Source organism: Ambystoma mexicanum, chromosome 2p (genome assembly GCF_040938575.1).
Source record: "Ambystoma mexicanum isolate Mex_15411 chromosome 2p, UKY_AmexF1_1, whole genome shotgun sequence".
Taxonomy (NCBI): Eukaryota; Metazoa; Chordata; class Amphibia; order Caudata; family Ambystomatidae; genus Ambystoma; species Ambystoma mexicanum.
In genome coordinates, this window is record NC_090923.1 from 321936196 (window position 1) to 321958652 (window position 22457).

A 22457-nucleotide genomic window follows, 5' to 3' on the forward strand; every position below is an offset into this window, starting at 1 on the left:
TACAGGCAAGATATTTACATCGTATGTACTGCAAGAGCTGTAAGCCTGGGCTGATAATAATAAAAAAAACGAGGTCCCTTTCAGACCCAGCACCACCCATAATATAAGATTGATAGATGCGCTCATCAAGAGGACAGGTCACGGGCATGGCTCTTCTCTGTGTATTATATAGGTGGACTTCTGTGCGACTTTTGACCAGGTTAATCACTCCATCCTGTGGAAGAAATTGAGGGATAATGAAGTGCACAGAATGGCTGTTGGAAATATCACTTTGTACAGCAATACCACAAAGCAAATACGCCTAGGAAATGATGGGATGTTTGAAAGCCAACGGATGTAAACAGGGGGGTCAAGCAGGGCTGTGGTTTGGCCCCCTGTTATTTAATCTATATATGTCAGACCTACCTAAACAACTGGAGTATCATGCTAAATATCCCCCAAAAATAGGATCCGATTGGTAACAACAATGCTGTGTGCAGATGATTTGGTCATATTCGACAAGACCTTTGCAGGCATGAAACCTGTGATAAATGAATTGGCGAACTATCCCCTAGCCAATGACTTGTCTTTGAATTTGGGAAAAAACTAAATTCATGTTTTCTGCAAAAAAGTGAACCGACTCACTATGATAACAAGGCTGGGGTAAATTGAATACATAAACACATATAAGTACCTAGGTCTTGAAATCTCTAACAGAGAGCACTACGCTAGAATCATAGATATAAAAACCAGGAAAGCGAGACAATTATCATTACTTATTTGCAGGTTCTCAGATCATCATGCAGGATACACAATGGCTGGAATAGTAGTCTTATATAAACAGTGATTTTGTCCAACTATATTATATGTTTTGGAGGCATTAGCAATGTGTGATTTACACTTGTTAAATAAACTTGAGGGGTTATTTTGGCAGAGGACCCTATGCTTACCTAGATATACTCTGATTGTGTCAGCACAAAGTCAATTGCTTGAAGTTGCGCTGTTCATATACAGGGCAACACGTGGCTCTCAACCACGTTATCTTGACGAGAAGCTATTTGTATCATCACACAGTGATAGAAGAATTTAATTTTGAATATTATATAAATTGTAGTAGATCTGTTTTTGCCCTGATATGTTATATTCTGTGTGCATTGACTGATTGGGGTGTGCATTTAGCCTGCACACATTTTTGGAGTCCTTCTGACTTCAAATACCGGCTTGCCAGTATCAGTCCCACTGCGGGCATGTAATTTCCCTGTGCTGCATACTTAAAAGACTCACAACAGCGCTTTGCGCTGATTGGAAGAAGGTTAGGGCCTGTTCGGGGCTGTTCGATGGTCGACATGGCAAGCTGCTGACTGCCAGTCTATTGTGAGGTGGGACGTATTTTGTATTAGTATCGGGCATCGGGCGCACTTACGTGGTGTGGCATGGAGTGCACAATGTTGCGGTATACATTAGCGTTGGTGCAGGAATTACAGTATAATAAAGAGGGTACATTAACCCTTAGGGCGCTGAACAAAATTAGAATGCTAGGCATTTTGAATATCCACCCTGCTCCAGCTGAAAAATGCTTGCCATTTGTGTAGGTGGCACTGATTAATGCCAGGTCCGCTGTACAGAATGCCATTGCTCTTAATGATCTTCTTTTTTCAATGAAATAAGACATCTTATTTATAAATGAATCCTGGTTCAAATCCACCTCTATGGCACACTTTCATGTGTTAGTTCAAGATAATTATCAGATCAAGTGGGCAAATAGAGATCTTTTGAGGGGTGGAGGAGTGGCTACTTTTGCGAGGTCATTCTTGGACCTAATGTCATTTTCCAACCTTATCCTGGAACAGTTACTCTGAAGTTCTTACCTGTACTTTGTTTAAATCTCCCAATTAATCTTACCATGTATTTCTTTGTTATCGACAACCTGGCCATGCAAGCCAATTTCTTCATGATCTTGAAGTATATCTGGGAACAGAAGCACTATGCCATCAGAATGTAATGATCTTAGGTGATTTTACTATATGGTCTAATGATTTGGATAATCTGGATTATATCCATTTTAAGGATATCATACATTCCCATGAATGTATGCTACTAACTGAAATGGCATCCCATGTAGGTGGCCACTTTCTTGATATTGTGATATTCAGAGGGAAACGGGTGTGCCTTCAGGACAATATACCAGTTACAAGGTCTGATCTCTATGTGGAGAAGTTTATCATTCCATCGGACCAAACTTTTATTTGAAAATGGGAAACCCGGCAATGTCCAATTGTCTCATAGCAAAAAGAAAATGGATGCTATCACATGTGCTCAACTCCTGGATGGATTAACTGTGCCACCGGCTCACCAGAAATGCCCGGAGGCTTTTCAGTGTCTTATGTCCTGTCTTCAGAACAATTTTGACACATTTGCCCCTATAATAAGTACTAACAAACCTAGAATGAGAAATAACCAGTGGTATAGTGAATCACTAAGAATTTTAAAGAAAGAATATCGCCGGAAAGAGAAGTTATGGTTAAAGACTAGGTTATCTGCACATTGTTTAGATGCCAAAAAGGCTCTGGGGGATTACAAGAAGTCCATTGCCCTAGCCAAAGCCTCATCTATTCAAAAGCAGATTGACTTTTTGCTAAATAGGCCTAAAGCACTATTTACAACTATAAAAAACTTTGTGTCTCCCCCATGTACAATTTCACATCTCTCTCCATTTCTGCCCACGGCAACTGATTGTAATACCTTCTTTTCTGACAAAATTGATCAGATTAGGAATAATATCGACCTCCAGTCCCCAATTCAGCAACAGACTATGTCAAATGTAAATAAAATTGATAGACAAAATTGATAGGCGCCATGTAAACCTCCACTCTTTATGGGCATCATCGGCGCCCCTGCTGCAGCACACCATGTGCCGGAGGAGGGTGATATTTATACTTTTCACATTGACCTACAGAGCACTTACTCCTGCTATGATGGCTGCCCCGCTACAGAGCGTTCTTCGAGGGGTCCCGATGCCGGCCTGCGGCAACACTCTGCCATGCCTGGAGGCTCTATGGCAGCAGCCCCATCTGATTGAAAGAATGCAGGATGAAACTACCTCCCAGATCCAAGCTGGAAGACTTATCAGTGTCCCCCTTGCAAGGCCCCCTTATAAGGCTCAGTGCCTGTTTGGGCCTGTCCAGGACGGACCGGGCAGCTGTGGCTCTCTCAACATGTCACCACTGGCCTCTACCAGTTCTACGGCCACTCACCTACTTTACCTCAGTGATTTGCCAAATACGCCTCACCTCTAACAAGGTAAGACTTGATGCACTCTACCACCCTCCCTACCTGCCCACTTCCCCATACTCTGAGCCCAGGCACTGATCTGTGACCTGTATCGACACCCCTAACCCGAGCGCACTTCTGCGGATCACAGTGATCACTTTGTATGACCACCAGTATCCCTCATGGGCATTCCTTATCATAACTAGCCCACCACCTCCTATCGTGCAACATAGACCTATTCCCTTGCCTATCTGCAATCTATTGTAACTGCAGTCTACCACAACATGAGGGGAGATTTTATTTATTTATTTATTTGAATTTGTAAAGCGCACAAACAGCCCGCAGACATCGAGGCGCTGGAGCAGAGGTTAAGAATGCTTACTCGAGGGTTACAGTGAAACCGCCCTAGAAAAATACTTGAAAACATTTCGGTAGTTACATGTTACAGTGCGTTGCAGGTAGGTTTTGAGAACTCAAACAAAGAGGTTAGTCTTGATGGCTTTGTGGAATACAGTGTGGGATTCAGTGGCTCTGAAGGTGCGGAGGGAGCGCATTCCAAAGGGTAGGGGCAACTGAAGGGAAGCTGGAGCCGCCCTTCTGATGCTCCTATATACGTTATATATGTACCCTGGACTCCTGCTTCGATACCATGGATTTTGAGATTTTAATCCCTAGACTTTCTACAATAGCTAATGTGTCTGATGAGTCATTAAAATGGTTGACATCATTTTTGACTAACCAAACTCAACAAGTTAAATTGGGGCCATCTTGCTCTGACCCGCTACCAGTGAAATGTGGAGTGTCTAAGGGCTCCTCTCTCTCTCCACTGTTATTTAATATCTACATGCGTCTCCTATTTTACATCTTCTCTGAATTTAATCTGCACAATCATTCAATGATGATACGCAGATTTATGTTCGAATAAGAGAGCCAGTGGAAGCCATGGACAGAGTGGTAGCTTGTGCCAGTAAAATTAAAAATTGGATGCTGACTAATAAACGTCAACTTAACCCAGCTAAAACAGAGATTATAATATTTGGGTCTAAGTCGAAATTTTGTAAACTCTCTCAGCATATGTCCTGCCCTGCACTTTGTGGGGTTCCAGCAAGTTTTGCATCTAAGGTAAAGAACCTTGGGTGCATCTGGAATGCAAATCTGGGTAGTAATCTGCAGGTAAATGAAAAAGTAAAATGTGTGTATTTTCACCTGAAACCCTTGCTGACTTTTGTCTCAGAGAAAGATTGCCCTTTGATTGTTGGCACACTGGTACATTCCAGACTAGACTATTGCAATGCTCTGCTAATAGGAATTCGAAAAGGCCAAACTCAGCATCTGCATGTCGCTCAAAATGCAGCTGTTAGGCGGATCTACTCTTTACCAAGATGCACACATATTTCTCAGTTTCTGAGAAATCTTCACTGGTTACCGGTACAGCAGAGATTTCTTTCTAAGGTTCTCTGTCTGATCTTTAAGTGTCTACGAGGAACTGCCCCTTCATACCTTTCATCAAAGATCACTGCTTACCATCCAGACCGTTGATTATGGTCCTCAGGGCAACAGGGCAACATTTGTTGGTGGTTCTATTGTCCAGGTCTGTGTCCTGGGATCATGGATGCTTTTCATGTGCAGGACATCATGCCTCGAAGTCCCTGCCCCATGAACTCCGGAAAAATTGAAACAGTAAGTTAGTTTAGAAAACGGTTGAAGACTTTTCTTTTTGAATAACTGTCTGTGGTGGATCTGGCTCCTCCTCTCTGTATTATTATATCATCTGCGCCCAGATACATTTTTTTTGCTTGGTTCCTTCATGGTTATGTGCATTATAAATACAAAAATCTAATCAATATCTCTGCCTGGAACTGGGATTAATTTCCTTACAGGGCATGGCCTTAAAAAGTAGAGGGGCACTAAGTGTTAAATCTATGACTGCTCCTAGGTGTCCTTGTTATCACTAATAGGGAATAGCTATGCTAAAGAACCATCTGTAAAAAGACAGTCATTCAGTCCTGAATGACAAGCTGTAAGAAGATTCAATTCAACACTACAGCTAAGTCAATGCCTAGTCTGGGATACTGAATGGAAACCCTTATTAATATATCTTTTTGTCCAGTTCATGAGTTCTGAATGACTACCCCTATATACCACCCCTCTCTTAGAATCCTCCTGACCCCACTGAGCCAAGAAGTAGTTCTGTTTTGCAAGTTTAAAAGGTTATTTGAGAATTTAAACAATATATATATATATATATATATCACACTTTATAATAAATTAATATCTGATAGTACACTTAGACATATGATGTTGATCAACAATGTGTTATCTGGCACTAGCACACTTCTTTACAATCAATGAGGAGTTAGTATAGGATGGATAAAGTAGCAAAACTACTTTTATGATTTCAAGGGAAAAGCAATGAGGAATAAAATGCAGTACAGAAATACTTGATATGATTTTAGCAAAAGATAAAATAATCCCTTTTTCTCTGGCAATTCACCCCCCTCCCCTATGCAATGTAAGAAATGGAAGGAGATGGAAGTAACACACACAGTCCTTAGGAATGCAATCAAATATAATTCAGTTCACCCCAGCAAGCTTAGACCACAGATAGAAGTTTGAAACACAGGCCCAAAATGCTTTTAAAAGGTGATGGCAATGAAGTGAGAAATATGCTGAAAATGCTTTTAATTCCCTTCAGGAGGTTCAGGGTGAGTGAGAGATACTTGGGATGAGTTCAGGCTCACTTTAGCAATGATTCAGAGATGGTGATTAAGAGGCAAACGAATTTTTAGCAAGGAAAGAAATGACTACTGATGGTTACACGTGGCTGGATTTTTAACCAAATCGCAAATCGCGGTAAAGTAAAATTTGCGAGTGCGTGAATCGTGATTGCGGAAAAAGTATATAGGAAGTCGGTTCTAGGCTTGTTGGAAAGCTTAGATTCTAAGCTTTCAGAGGAAAGTTAAACCAAGTTCGTAGCCCAATCGGTTCCAGAGATACGGATGATTAAATAAAGGTAGTTTTTCGGATTTAAAGTAAACTCAAAATGACAAGTGACAGCTATGCAGCTGCAGAATTGACAAGTGACAGTGGTGCAGCTTTACAAAATGACAGGTGACAGTTAGGAGGCAGTTCTACTTAGGTTAAATAGATTGAATGATATTACTTTAAACTAAGAGATTTGGTTTTTGCCCCGTCCTAGCTGTACTCACAATATATTTGGAAGGACTGGGTCTCGTCACGGATCTGATCAATCAGGCTAGCGGCACTTCACAGCGATCTGGTCTCTGGGTCTGCGGTTCTGCACGGTCTGGTCTGGCACTGGTCTGGTCTGTCCGGATACAGCGGTCTCTGCACGGCTCCTGGATCTCTGCACTGGTCCTGGCAAAAGTTCTTGGCAAGGGATTCAAGCAGCTCGCCCGGCTGTGAGTAGCTTGCAATGATTTGAGGCCTGCTGCAGAGAACTCAGCTTGTGGTTTTAGGCCTCTGATTTAGGTTCTAATGTATAAGTTCTAGGTTCTGGAGTATGTAGCTGGAGTCAGTCTGGAACTGGCATCTTCTGGATGTTGTGTGGTCCGGCAAAACGCTCCACAGCAACTGGATTTGAATGTCTCTACCTGTCCCAGCAGTCTCTTTTTATGTGTTTTGAAAATGGGTGTGTGCCTGGGCCTAGCTAAGCCTGCCCCTCTCTACTTGTCATTGGCCCAATTCTCCCCTCCCCCATGATTGGGGGAAGGAAATGTGAGTCAGAGTGATGCTGTAGGTTTTATGGGTCAGAGGATCCTCCCCTGGTCAGTTTGCCCACAAATCTATACTTGACCCAAATACATATTGCACAGATACACAGTTGTTTAAAATTACATGCACCCATCACATATCACATGAGGTATACTCTGTTCAAACTCTGCTCTTCCTGGGGGCTTGTATTCAGAAATGGCAACATTTTGCGCTTTTTAGTGGGTTATGCAACATTGGTTTTTCATTAAAATGTATACAAATGTACACCCTCCTACTACACATATCTCAGTAACTTTCCAGGTCGCTAGCTTAAATACAGTGTCTACAATATCAATAAATAGTGGGGTCTTGCCCCAGAACATCACACAAATTGGAGTTTGGGCTTGAATTGTAGGCAATGTTTCCATTTTAAGGTTCCCCACATTTCATATTTCTGTCATCCGGTTACCAAGAGTTATCAGTGTTTCTGTAAAATATATATTTTGCTTTCAATTCAGTTCTCAGAGTCCGCCTCCAAGACTTGTGTGGGTCAGTGATCACATGTGTCTCCTGGCCGGCAGGTCTTTGTTGACAGGAAACAGTCAAAATCAACATATTCTATTCAAGTGCAAGAACCTAATGTGTGGTCTCCAGGAGGCTGTCAGCCAGTCTGCCTTCTATCAATCAAGAGGTCATGTGAGATTCTAAGTCCTGGTGTGAATCTCTGGAGGTGAGAGGTTTCCCAGCCTTTTGGCCTGTTAATCAAATCAGATTGTCTCTGGGAACAGCAAGTGGTTAAGTTTTTAATTAAATGCAGTCTTTTGATGTCTCAGTTGTCACAGAAGGCGGATTGGCTTCTGAAGTAGCAGTTCTCCTGTCAGAGTTTAGACCGCTAGCGCCACCTTGTGGTATTTATCGGTACTGCATCCATTTTTTGGATCAGTCTTGAATGAATGCATTCCAAACAAGAGATTTTACATGGAAGTATATTATCCAGGTTCAGCACATGGCACTGGTGTGGTTCTGCAGTAAAATAATTTTGTGCCCATAATTTAGCCATGTTTGACCTGAAGAAAATGAATTCCCAATAGTTATGGGTTGCTTTTGGCAATCAGCATTGCCCTTTTTGCAATGGTTTTCAGGCTACTGTGTGTAGCTCAATGGTGTTTTAGGCAGTGCCCTCCTGTGCTCACAACATAGGCAAAAATGGGTGGCACCTAATCTTCATGGATTTTCCTGTGCATTTTCTGGGAAGCTCTGGCCATCATGATGTTTTCAATGCCAGTAATGCACAGTTTTTGTGGTAGGGCTTGGATGCATGGGTAAAACCATCCCACAAAGCTCTTCAAAGACAATTGATCTTCCGATTTTAGACGCTGTAAGAACTATGAGACCTTAAAAGAGACCTTCTTTAGAATATTGGACGAATGGGTTTGGACTGATAACTATGATCAATTGGCTCGACTGAGTGGTCATGCTTCTGTTGCCCTGGTCTCGCATATATATATATAGGAGGCCCCAAGTTACCTTATGCAATGCCCACACCCAGCTGTATGACAATTATGCCTCTTGATGTGCATTAACCATCTCCCCTACGGTCAATATGGGGCACCATGTGGCAAATCCCATGGGATGCTAGATTCTGATGAGTTTTTAAGTGTACGGATAACCTAGAGACCTTAAGGCATGTATTTACAGCATGCCCCAAATTAGGACCTTCTTATGTGACTACCCAGGGCAATTTGGTCCATAGTTATGATACAATAAAAACCAAAGACTTCCGGACCTACTGCCTGAATACTAATTTGGTCTTGCTGCACTTGGAACTTTATTTTTCATTTCATTCATTTCATTTCATTTTTATATAGCGCCGGTAGCCCAAGAGCATCAGGGCGCTTTAAACGAACAGAGACACACATAGAACACAGAAAGAGGCCAGTCCAAAGCTGAACCCTGAAGATGTCCCTGATCCAACTTATCCCGTTTCATCATCTGAAGAGATATGTTTTCAAACCCTTCCTGAAAGCAAGAAGGTTTGTTTCAGACCTGAGTGTTTCCGGAACACTATTCCACAAGCTGGGCGCCTGAACCAAAAAGGAGCTGCCCAACCCCGATTTCATCTTGAACTTGGGAACGATCAACAGGCATTTACCCCCGGAGCGAAGACTTCTACTGGGGGTGTGAAGCACTAACCTCTTTTTTAAATACTCTGGAGCAGAGCCATAAAGGCATTTATGAACCAGGCAGAGAGCTTTACATTTTATACGATCCTCTACTCTTAGCCAGTGTAACGCCATTCTATCTTTAGTGACATGGTCTCTTTTCCTCAAATTTTTGACCAGCCTAACCGCGTTATTCTGAATCACCTGACAACTAGAGACATCCCTAGAGGAAGCCCCTAGCATCAGGACATTACCATAGTCAAGACTTGATAATATAATGGCTCTGAATATGGTAGCCATGTTGCCCTCATTAAGGTAAGGCTTAATGGCTTTCATGAGCCTTAAGTAATATGCCGTGTTTTTTTGTAGATAGCTAGTCTGAGCATGAGAGTCTACCACTGCGTTAACCATCATTCCCAGGGTCTTCACTTTCTGGACTACCTGGATAGTGGCGTTCTTGATTTTAAATGACTTATACTCTGCCCCCAAGTTGGCAAGCTGATGACTAGATCCAAAGAGCATAAGCTCAGTTTTGGAGTCGTTCAGACACATCCAATTTGTCTGCATCCAAGCATTAATTATCTTATAGACCCTGGCTATTACTTCACTGTCCGCGTCATGATGGCTGCCATCCAGTTCCAATATGAGTTGGGTGTCGTCTGCGTAATTTGTAAACGACACCCCCTCCTTCACCAGTAAGCTGCACAGAGTGCGCATGTATATGTTAAACAGCATTGGGGACAGGCTGGCTCCTTGTGGGACTCCAAATAATGTGTGGTGAAAGCACTGAACAATTTTTTTGTTGAAAAACCTTTAGGATCAATTGTAATTGTAATATGCAGGGCGTATTTGATTGCTGTACATGTTGATGTGAGTCTAATGTTTACTTTGATTCTAATCTAAATGATTACAAACCCAAGGTATCAGAGTAATTATTCAGTTTTATAGTGGTTGCAGGAATGTGTTTTTCACTTTTCCCTTTCTTAACTTCATAGTTCTTCTTTTCATAGTTTTTGGATTTAAGTGTATAATTTGTTTGCACTTTGTATAATGTCTGACAATGTGTGAAAAGTTTCTTTTAACTGAACTGTAGAGGAACTCACTAATTTCCACTTTGATTAGTGAAACACTCTATATCAGTGTTGACATGGGCCTGACGGTACAGTGGCAACTTCCCAGAATGCTGCAGTGAGACTGGTGGGTGGCCAGAGAGGAAGTGATCTTGGTTCTTATTCGCTAGCATTATTTACTGGTCTCAAGTGAGCAATTCTTGCTGGCCTGCTCCATATTCATTTCAGAATTCTCCCACTGTCCATTTCGTCCTGCTTTTTACAAGCATATTTGTGGCTGGGTGAATTTCCGAAATGCTGTAGCCTATTAGTACTCAAAGCAATCCGAATCGGGAGATTGCTAGATAATGGTGAGCATAGTTTGGTGTTTGTGCTGCATTGCTCTCTCCTTATACCACAATCAAAACCAACCCATGTTCTAATAAACTTCTGGAGGCACCCATCAATCCTTTAATGATAAATGTACTTACATTGATCATTAGATTTGTTTGGAAGGACATTTACTGCACACACAAACACCGTAGATATTTACATGTTCTGACGGTTTTCTGTGTAAACGGTAAACACCAACCTATGCCTAGTGTCAAACAAGAAGTTTTGAATTCACCATCAAAATGCCCGCTTTTAAAATGCAGGGAAGGATAGAAATTAGTTTACAATATACCTTGTCTTTTTATGTGACTGTCAAAATGAACAGCTACTACACATGCAAAAAGCCTCTTATGCAACTGTAGAACTATTTCTTGTTCTACGTTTCAGAGAAATTGCCTGCTAAATAGCATTATTTTTCTGAGTGTTATTGTTTCAGAAACAAAAAAGTGCTCCTGCATCATGTTAACTATTTGCATTTCTCATTTTGCTATGAGAAAGACTTATGCTTTGCAACTGTCTTATCCATAATTACACTTAATAAATAACACTGTTTTCTTATTTTCCAGGATTTTATACTCAGATTTCTACCTTAGCTGATGTACAGGAAAATGTCATGGAATATCTACATGTTCTTAGTCGACCCAAGGTTATTGATCAAGAACATGACGTTGTGTGGACCGAAGCCTATGTTGACAGCACTGTAAGTTTACTTTGAATGTACTCTATGCTCACCCAGCAACTCAACATTATCACTGGGGACCCGCCATGTATGGGTAGGAACTGATTGGTGAAATGCATGACTAGCTTGCATGAGCCAACAGCTTCCACAAGTACAGAAAAGGCATTCATTTTGCATTAGGGAGAGTTCCTGGAAGGAATGCGACGTGTGCATGCAGTTTGACAAAAATGCACAATTTGCATTTGTTGGTGTGTCTGGGGATGTGATCAGCTATTTACCAAATCTCGACTACATGCAAACCCCCGACAGCATCTTTGCTCTTTGCCTGAACTGCGCTCTGGGGAATGTGCAAAGCAGGCAATGTTTCAGATCCTTGCCGGACTGATATACCCAGATAAAACATTCTTGTATACAGCCTGCGCATTTCAGTTTTTACATTACTACCCCTGATATGGTGCTGCAAATGATAAACTAGCATTTGCGATGATAGCACTTTGAGGTTAACCATCAGAAATGTGCAAGCTGTACAAAAATGGGTGGATGGCTGGCTCAGCCTTTCAATCACATAGGGGTGAAGCGCAAAAGCTGGTAATAAACAAATATATATAGGAAGCAAGGACAAGGGCAGCCTTTTAATCAGCGTACGATCAGCAGCCACGGAGGCATCCCTTGTGGTGAGGACAAACCTGGTATTTAGAGATATACATTGTCACCACATGTCCTGCAACATTGGTGCCTTCGCACCAAGGGTGCAGTGTCCAGGAAAGGTGGGGAGATAAAGATGGACTACGTGTGGGGGTGCTGACATACCTTGCATATCAAAAGAAGACCTTGCTGCAGGGCCCACAACTTGGTTTATTTTCTGTTTCTTTGTAGTTGTTAGTGCTTGTAACGGCTGTCAAAATGCAAAGCTGTTTAAGCACTACCGATCACTCAGTGGCTCGCATGCACATTTGCACATTGACTTGGTACTCATTCAAGAAACAGATAATCACAAGGCAACCCACTCTCAGAAGGAAGGACCCATTCAGAGACAAAATGGTGTGTATTCTCAGGAAAAGACGATATTAAAAACGAAATGATCTAATTGCATGAATATTGTAATAGTTTAAAAATAGACAGTTAAAAATGTTAATTTATAATGACCGCTTCCAGTATATATTACAATAATAAAGATGCTATACATGTCTAAGTGGAAAACATGAGTGACATGTTCATCTGAATCGCGAATCACCCACATTTTCACAGCTTATGGGAACATCCTAAACTTGTATTAGATCCTGGCAAACGAGTTGGTAGGCAGTTCTTCCTGCCTATATATAACAGGCCCTTCTTGAGCTCTTCAGCAGCCATTGACCTCTTTCAGAGTTGAAGGATGGTGGTGTGGACTAGTGCATGTTGCTGTTTGCGAGATGGAGCATTTTACATGCTTTGCTAGGTAGGGTATTTTGGGCTGTTAAAGAAAAAACTATTGTTATGAACAATGGTAGTGAGTCAAAGCCCGGCAGAGGCCCTCAGGGTGTGTTAAAAATACCTTCACAAAGTGCTTGTCCTGTGTTTGCTTTCTTCACAAAACCTCGGAGATTCTAAGGAGGCAGCAGTGTTCAATTAGTTCCAAATCTTCCAGCCAACTCCTCTTTTGTTTTGTTTTCTTTTGCACAGTGTCCATCAACGACAGCACCTACCAGACTAACACAAGAAATCAAACAGTACCACCTCTAGCTCATTTGAGCCTTTTGGAAGTACTTGAAATACACTGCAGTGTGGAATATCTTGTAGTGTCTAGATAGCAATTGGCCTTTGGCCACCTGCCCTCTGCGCAAAAATGCTCTTCCCCCTGGAAATCCAGGGTCCAATCTGGGTATGTCATCACTGCTGGGCCTTGTACAGTGACATTATGCCTGGGGAACAATATATTACATAAAATACCCCCAGGAACCAGCAATTTCACATTGGCATGCTAGTGCTACTACTACGCACCATGAACCCAAAACTGGGAGGTGTCTCAGTGCCAGAGCAAAGAAGTCTCTCAGCCAGTGCCATCAGCATCACCCATAAGCAAAGTAGCAGCAGCGGAACAATGTATATGCACCAGAGTAGACTCAGTGAGCTATTTGAATTGGTCAGACACATCTTCATAGCCATTCAGTACAGCTTCTAAATGCTAAATTACGGATATTGCTGGCAGTAAAGCTTCTGTCCTATGCTTTTGTTGAAAACCAGGGTCTTAGTGAGCTAATGGTATGTGTTGATGCCGATTGTAAAATTCTCATCTGTGTGTACTTTGTATACACGTTTGAATCTGCCTAGTATGATGCAGTAGTACTTATGGTGAAACAGGTCTTAGACAGGTGAATGTGTGTGGAATTCAACTTCATTATGTTTAGCTGGACAAGTGGACAAATCATTGATCAATGGCTGTAACAGTGCATTGGAAGACCTCCCCCCTCTAGTGGCGAGCAAGGGACATCCGCAGAGCCACTGCAAGCAATACACCAAAAAGCCACTTTTTGTATGCAAGTCTTGATGTCCAGAGAAATACAGGCAGATGGGAGCAGATGGTGCCAGAGTATCTAACTGTTGAGTAAGTAGCATTGGGCTATGTGACACCAGGCAATGACTCCAACGCCATTGTCGCAATAAGGCTGTGCAACATAATGCATGTGACATTTCAGATGTTTGCAGATTGCCAGAAATGCTCTGAGTGAGTCAGAGGTGTGGGGCAATCTCCACACCACCAGCTGAAAATGTTGGTGCTGAGCCACTGGACTTTAACATTGCATGTGCTTCACTAGCTGTGTGAACAAAGCTGTGCTGTAAGCGATTACAACTACTATCACAGTCAAGCAATGGATGGGCCCTTCTTCTCCCTTACTCAGTTTCAGTTCATGCATAATGTCTATTGTTTGCTACAGCCCTTTGAGGAAGCCAAAAAGCATAGAGTTCAGCTAGAGTTCTCTATCAGTGAAGCAGTTCAAATAATCGGATGTGCAATTCAGACACTCTGCAGCTTTCTAGAGGACTGCTTTCATTCTTTCAGACTAATCTTAAGTGTGAATACATATTTCAATCACGTGTTTACCCCCACAGCTAAAGAGGCTGCATGACACACTGTGGGATCTAGGATGGCATATACACACAACATAGCTATAATGTGTAAGACTGTACTTGATAGGAATTTGCTAGACCAATTGCCTGCAGAGCAGAGGCTTAGAAGACAGACAATAACAACTAGGCACCCCCAACAAACAGTAAGAAGTTTGTATTAATCTGCTAGCAACTTCTCCACGGTAATTGATTCCCCTGCAGGGGCACCCCATGTAGGGTGTCCAACCTTCACACACACACTCTTGCTGGACTTCTACCCAGATCCTGCATTCTTCAATGGTCTGGGCTTGTGTCAACTACAGATAACAATAGTTGCCTACATCTATACAGGTGGTGGATGTGAGTTTGTATGATATATGTCAGCTTGGAAATGATGATGACCTGCTGGAGTATTGCAACTTCAATACATCTGAAGCCGTCAAAATTATCTCTGAAGCCAGTGACATTGTAAACTGCACCTAGCTAGTGTACAGTCAAGTCAGTTATCTTTGACCCCCCCCCGCCAAAGAAGAAGCCCCTAGAGCTGTGTTTGTCTTAAAATGAATATGCACCATATCCCAGTTGACCATCGTGAGAAAATGTGGCATTTGCAAGTACAGCAATAGGATCATCAAAGTCAATAGCAGATTATAGTTAAATTAGACAATGACATATGTCCCAGTGGACAGGGCAGCTTGGTTAGTGGAGGAGGTGGGTGGCTACTGTAATTTCAATTGAAACTGGCTCAGGTTCAGAAGATTACATTGTATTATATCGAGCTGCATTTTGTTTGTCTATTGTCAATGCATAGCACAAATATGCACACTTAATTAACCATAGATGTTCCAATGATTGAACCAGGTGGGCGGGGCTTGCTAAGTTGTGAAAAAGAGTGGGAGGCAGGAAGGCACCAGCTGGGCGGGGCTTGCTAAGTGGTGAAAAAGAGCGTCAGGCAGGAAGGCACCAGGTGGGCGGGGCTTGCTAAGTGGTGAAAAAGAGCGGGAGGCAGGAAGGCACCCGGTGGGCGGGGCTTGCTAAGTGGTGAAAAAGAGCAGCAAGCAGGAAGGCACCAAGTGGGCGGAGCTTGCTAAGTGGTGGAAAAGAGCGGCAGCCAGGAAGGCACCAGGTAGGCGGGGCTTGCTAAGTGGTGAAAAAGAGCGGGAGGCAGGAAGGCACCAGGTGGGCGGGGCTTGCTAAGTGGTGAAAAAGAGCAGCAAGCAGGAAGGCACCAGGTGGGCATGGCTTGCTAAGTGGTGAAAAAGAGCAGGAAGCATGAAGGCACCAGGTGGGCATGGCTTGCTAAGTGGTGAAAAAGAGCGGGAAGCACGAAGGCACCAGGTGGGCGGGGCTTGCTAAGTGGTGAAAAAGAGCGGCAATCAGGAAGGCACCAAGTGGGCGGGGCTTAGGCCAGGTGACCTAGATCCACTTGCACCTGCTCCCTTTCTGCAAAGGAAAAGAAGCTGGAGGGCTCCTTAAGTAGGGAAACAGAGCGGCAAGCAGGAAGGCACCAGGTAGGTGTGGCTTGCTAAGTGGTGAAAAAGAGCGGGAAGCAGGAAGGCACCAGGTGGGCGTGGCTTCCTAAGTGATGAACAAGAGCTGGAAGCAGGAAGGCACCAGGTGGGCGGGGCTTGCTAAGTGGTGAAAAAGAGCGGCAAGCAGGAAGGCACCAATTGGGCGGGGCTTGCTAAGTGGTGAAAAAGAGCGGCAGGCAGGAAGGCACCAGGTGGACGGGGCTTGCTAAGTGGTGAAAAAGAGCGGGAGGCAGGAAGGCACCGGGTGGGCGGGGCTTGCTAAGTGGTGAAAAAGAGCAGCAAGCAGGAAGGCACCAAGTGGGCGGAGCTTGCTAAGTGGTGAAAAAGAGCGGCAGGCAGGAAGGCACCAGGTAGGCGGGGCTTGCTAAGTGGTGAAAATGAGCGGGAGGCAGGAAGGCACCAGGTGGGCGGGGCTTGCTAAGTGGTGAAAAAGAGCAGCAAGCAGGAAGGCACCAGGTGGGCATGGCTTGCTAAGTGGTGAAAAAGAGCAGGAAGCATGAAGGCACCAGGTGGGCATGGCTTGCTAAGTGGTGAAAAAGAGCGGGAAGCACAAAGGCACCAGGTGGACGGGGCTTGCTAAGTGGTGAAAAAGAGCGGCAGTCAGGAAGGCACCAAGTGGGCGGGGCTTAGGCCAGGTGACCTAGATCCACTTGCACCTGCTCCCCATCTGCAAAGGAAAAGGAGCTGGAGGGCTCCTTAAGTAGGGAAACAGAGCGGCAAGCAGGAAGGCACCAGGTGTGTGTGGCTTGCTAAGTGGTGAAAAAGAGCGGGAAGCAGGAAGGCACCAGGTGGGCGTGGCTTGCTAAGTGGTGAAAAAGAGCGGGAAGCAGGAAGGCACCAGGTGGGCAGGGCTTGCTAAGTGGTGAAAAAGAGCAGCAAGCAGGAAGGCACCAATTGGGCGGGGCTTGCTAAGTGGTGAAAAAGAGCGGCAGGCAGGAAGGCACCAGGTGGGCGATGCTTAGGCCAGGTGACCTAGATCCACTTACACCTGCTCCCCAGCTGCAAAGGAAAAGAAAGTAGGGGCACATGCTGACATTTTTCATCTCTCATCTCCCACAAGGATGGGTGCACACACTATATTTTTACATTCTCTCTTGGAGGGTTTCTAGACATACTGAATGTGTGTGTCTCGCCTCCCTTGCAAGGGTGGAACACACACTGAATATTCATGTCCCTCCTGTTTTGAAGGAGTTGATGCTGAATATTTTCATCTGTCCTCTCTCGCAGAGATACACATTACATGTGTATGCCTCCTCTCTTCCAGGAGTGGGCGAAACAGTGAATTTGTATGTCTCTGTCTCACAGAGGTGCAAGTGCATACTTAATTTTTAGATCTCTCCACACATGTAGGATTCGAGGCACACATTTCATTTGCGTATCCTTCCTCTATCTCAGAGGTGAGCACTTTTAATGAATCTTTATTACAGTGAATTAAATCCTTAACATTACATCCAATAACATATAGAAATATGAATGTAAAAAACAATGCACTAATATAAATCATTATAAAAACACCTACAATTAAACTAAGTTAAGAATCCTGCTATCCAAAGAGATAATAGCAAACGTTTTAAAGTCCTAAAGTACAATTGTGCTATAAGTATAGTGTAACTCATTTGAGTAACTTTAAAATCAGCCTAATACCACCATACACTACATCTAACCTTCACTTTCCATGTTCAAACACTATATTTAGCTACCACACAAGTAACATGCAGAATGCGTATCAAATCACATACAAGTAAAGCTTCTGCAAATATATAAACTAACTACCTTTGTATGCCTCATCTATCTTGGAGGAGTAGAGGGACACACTGAATTTCCTTGTCATATCTCACAGGGGTGCGGACCAAAACTAAAGTTTAAGGTCTCTCCTCTCTCAGAGGAGTGGCACACACACTGCATGTGAATGTCTCTATTTACTCGCAGGGATGGGGAACAAACTGAACGTGTACATCTCTCAAAGGAGACATGAGCCCGAATAGAGAGGAGTTGCTCAATGAACTACTCTCAAGTCTGAGCTGAGAACCTTTGTGGTGGGGCTCATTGGAAAACATAATTACACAATCTCAGCAAGAAACACTGCACTGTTACCAAAGGGTAGACTCACAAGGATTCTCACTGTTATGTGCTTATTTTTTTATTTTTTTATATTAGGAAATGTAATTGTCATTGTTTACATGCTCTATTCCTTTATAAGCAAATGGTGCACCGCCCAACTTAAAGGAGAATGAAGAGACTTCACAAAATCTCAATGTGTGTCATATATTTCAATTCTTAGCCAATATATTTCCACCATGATTCCTGAACCAGAAAACTTGCTTTTCAGATTCTTAACCACAATTAAATGCTTATTTCAACACCAAAAAATTACACCAAGCTAAATTGAATAAAGACTAACATGGGATTTTTTTTAAAATGTATTTTGTTTTCAAATAATGATCTTTTATAATTGTTTTGCTACTTTTCTTTAAGTGAGTCAAGGAGAAAATAAAAATAACATAAGCAGACCGTCTTAATAAACAAAGCAAACATTATTTACATCTTTACTCCAGTGCCGCAGTAGCAAATCAATACTATCAGAATGTGCAGGTGGTCTGTGGGTGCTCTGTCACAGAGAGATGTTTTTCTTTTAGCCGTGGTGAAATGGGTAAAATGTATTGAGATCTTTCGACTTTAAGATTTCTACTAATATTTTGGATTTTCATGTCAGTACTTTCCCTCAGTTTTATTTCTTTCGATCTTGCTTGTGTGTCCATTCAGTTGTATATATCATTGGTTGGCTTATCTCAACCCACCCCTCTCTAATTTTGGGTAGATTCATACATATTCAATGATGCATGTTGGCTCTTACCAGACATAAGGTTTTCTCTCATATTTTGATATGTTTGGGAAATGTATCCAATGTACTCTCTGTTCAATATTTTTCCCATAGTCCTTATGTTTTGGACAATAAATAATCATATGCAACACAAAACAGCTTCCTTTTTTTAAAATAATTTAATCTGTACATTTTCTGGAGCGTGAAATTTATTTGCATTGATGTGTATAACACATATTGGGCCTCATTACGACCCTGGCGGAAGACCATGGTGCTATTAGCACCATGGTCCATGCCGGTAAGTTGCCGACTCCGCCATGGAGAAAGGGGGAATTACCACCCCATTACAAGGTTGGCGGGGTGGTAATTCCCCCTTCCTCCATGGCCCTTCCCCATTCCCATTTTTGCCCCATAGGGCTCAATGGGAATGGGGAAAGGTGCTAAGTACGGTACCGCAAATTGCGGCACCGTAATTAGCACCAAGGTTCCTTTGTGGGTCCCTACTTTAACGGCTGGTCTACACCAGCCGTTAAGGTCGGGTCCCGCAAAGGGACCTCGTAATTAGGCGCTAATAGGTTAACGGCGCCGCAGCCTTTTACGGCGCTGTTAACCCATTAGCGCCTGGGTCGTAATGAGGCCCATTGCCTTGTAAGTCTCATGATCGCATCTTCTCATGTATTTTTTTAAACGTCCTCCACAATCATATGTTTCATTTTCTTCTGCCAGCATCGTTGTTTTAAACTTTAGATACTGAAACACTGTTATTACAGAATTCCACATGTCTTCATGTGTTAAAATTGGTTATTAAGGATTAAATACCAGTTTCAGATTATTGCTACCGTTAGTGCTGGAAAATGTGCGTTTACCCTTCTTGGTATTCAGATGACTTATTTGTTGGTGCAACGTTTCCTTCTATTTATATATTATGCCTTCAATATCTTACATGTGTTTTGTAATACAGTAGATTGATAGACTTGCAATTAATAATAATTATTATTATTGTTATGAACCTTATTATCAATTTAGGCCTGAGTTGCTTGGTTTATTTTAAATCCAATTAGCAACTGCTCATAACTTTTAAGTAGTGCATTTGAAAAATATAGTACATTTCACCCTCCTTCTATTTCAGTATGACATAAAATATTGATTGCAATTCTTGAACATTAGACATTACATAATGAATACAATTGTGGGTACTACTGTTTTTTCTATACCAAAATCCCCCAATCAATGACAAGTGTGGATAATGTATGTATTTATTGTGCTCATTTGCAGAGCGCGCAAAACCCAAAGGCATTAGGACGCATGCAAGCATTAAGGACCATGGTACAATACAAAATGTTATAAACACGACGTGGATAGAAAAAATCACATATTGGGCAATGAATCATACATACGAAGTGGGCAGAAATAGTAATACACAGTAATTAGATGGGAGATTTACATACATATTGGATGAGAAATCAAACCTAGTAGGTTGCGGCTAAGTGACCCGTAGTTATTTGTTATGTCTTGTGTGAAAATCCAGGTTTTCAAACCTTTGCAGAAGCCCCAGAAGTACTGTTCTGATCTAAGACATGGGGGTAGTGTGTTCCGAAATTTTGCTGCCAGTACAGGGAAGCTACGTCCCCCTGCTTTTTGCAGTCTGAATCTATGAACTGTCAATTGATAGGAGTAGACAGCCCTGGTAGGTCTGTTAGACTGTGCTTTGGAGATTTTTCTCCATAGGTATTTGGGTGCACTAGTTGAGAAGCATTTGTGTGTGACCGAAAGTGTTTTACACATAACACGTTCACGAACTGGGAGCCAATGGATGTCGCACCTGGCAGTGGAGATGTGGTCATGTTTATGAATGTTCCGAGCTGATCTTAATGAATTATTTTGCAATAGGTGGAGTTTTTTAAGGTTGCTGTTGGTGGTAACTGCAAAGAGGGCATTACAGTAATCTAACCTAGACAGGATGAGGGCTCTTCCAATATTGATGCCACTGTCGGTAGTCAAGAAAGGTCAGCAGGCGTTGAAGAGTTTTGATGTGTATGCTACAGCTGAGGTGACAGCATTTGCGTGACATGTTAATGTCAGAGATGAGTCCAGATACATTTCTAATGTTTTTTAAATCTTTAGCAACTGGTATAATATTACTGTCAATGTTAAAGGATTTGTAGTCAGTGTCGAGTTTCTTTAGGCGTGCCTGCCCTCTGATAAGGAGTAACTCTGTTTTCTCATTATTTAAGCATAGGGAGTGTTGCTCCATCTAGGCCTGGATGGTTAGGTATATTTTATTTTGTGCTTTGGAATCAGTCTCTTATGTACCTCAGATGGGTAGGATGATCTTGGTATCATCCACGCAGTTGGTGTAGGAGATACCCAGATTGTCAAGGAACTCATAGAGAGGTTTTGTGAAGATGTTATAGAGGGTAGGGGAAACGCAATATCCTTGTGGAACACCACAGGAGATAGAGGCAGGTGGGGCAGAGGAGATGGAGCAGAAAACCCTCATTGTTCTGTTAGACAGGAATTACTCATTCCATGCTATAGCTTTGGTAGAGAAGTCAGCCACTGAGGAGAGATGTTGGCAAAGGATTTTGTTTCCACTAGATCAAAGGTGACCAAGAGGTCTAACAGGAGGAAGAGTACCAGGTTACCTTTGTCGTTGAGTTTGTCCATTTGGATTTTTGGGTCCAAGAGTGCTGATTCAGTACCATGACCAGGGTCGGAAGCCAGACTGGCTAAACCAAGGAGGGGATTATCTTCAAGATACTTTTCAATTAGCAGATATGCTGTTCAGTCCAATATTTTTTGAAGGAAAGGGACTGCTGTGATGGGCCGGTAGTTGGTTGGGATGTTGGGGTCTAATGTAAGTTTCTTAGGTAGTGCGAGGACCCAATGCTTCTTTAAGGTTGGTGGGTACATTGCCAGAAGTGAAGGAGTTATTGATAAGAGATGTGATAAACGGGGAAAGCTCTTCTGCACATTCTTTAATGAGTGGGGCCAGACCAATGTCGCCTTTGCATCTAGTTGGTTTTAGGCCTTTGACAATTTGTGTTCCTTCTAGTATGGAGACCATTGTGAACTTGAACTTGTTGGATGATTGCAGCGGTGAGGGTGGGGGGTAGGCGGTTGTTTCGGTGAGTATTAGATTTATTTTATTCACGCTTTTAGTTTGTAGTGACAACATTTTATCCAGAAGCGCTTTTGGGATATTAGAGCACCATGTGATATCTTGAAGGCTGATTGGGGTGTGCAGGGGATTATACCAAAGAGATTCAACAGCACAAGTGCCTAGCCAGCTGGACCGCTTGTTGTACCAATACCATATTAGTTCATCATCTAATTTCTCTAAGGTTTGACCACATTGCTTAAAGCAGGCCACAGGTTGGAGTTCCCTCAGTCTACTTCAGCTTTCAGAGAGGCAGATGGTCATTTATGGAGGCAGGCTTAGTAGATTTAAGGGAAGGGTTAATAAGCAACAAGTGACATCTGGGGAAAGTGTGAAGCCCTGAGAAGAAGAGCTGATTGATTGACTGTATGTGAGCCTTGAAATCCTTGAGGGCAATTTGTGAGAGAGTCACACTCAACTGATTTTGGTGGATGATCAAGACAAATTATTATGATTCATGAAAAGGCCAATGGCATTTTCAGGAATCTGTGATTCTCAGAAGAAAGAAGAGAATGTTTCCAAAGATACAGGGGGTGTAATATTTATAGAATATAACCGCTGTGAAAGTCTTTTCAAGAAAAATATTTCCTGCCACAGTTCAGAAAGCTCAT

At 42.6% G+C, this 22457-nt stretch overlaps 1 protein-coding gene across 4 annotated transcripts in view; it reads left to right on the top strand.

Moving 5' to 3' along the window:
• CACNA2D3 (calcium voltage-gated channel auxiliary subunit alpha2delta 3) overlaps nt 1–22457 on the top strand; it is a 3251448-nt gene that overhangs the window by 1685205 nt on the left and 1543786 nt on the right. For all 4 annotated transcript variants that reach the window (XM_069643639.1, XM_069643642.1, XM_069643640.1 and 1 more), the window contains one exon: nt 11134–11267. In XM_069643639.1, coding sequence (XP_069499740.1) covers nt 11134–11267 — 134 coding nt within the window. The remainder of the gene's footprint in view (nt 1–11133; nt 11268–22457) is intronic.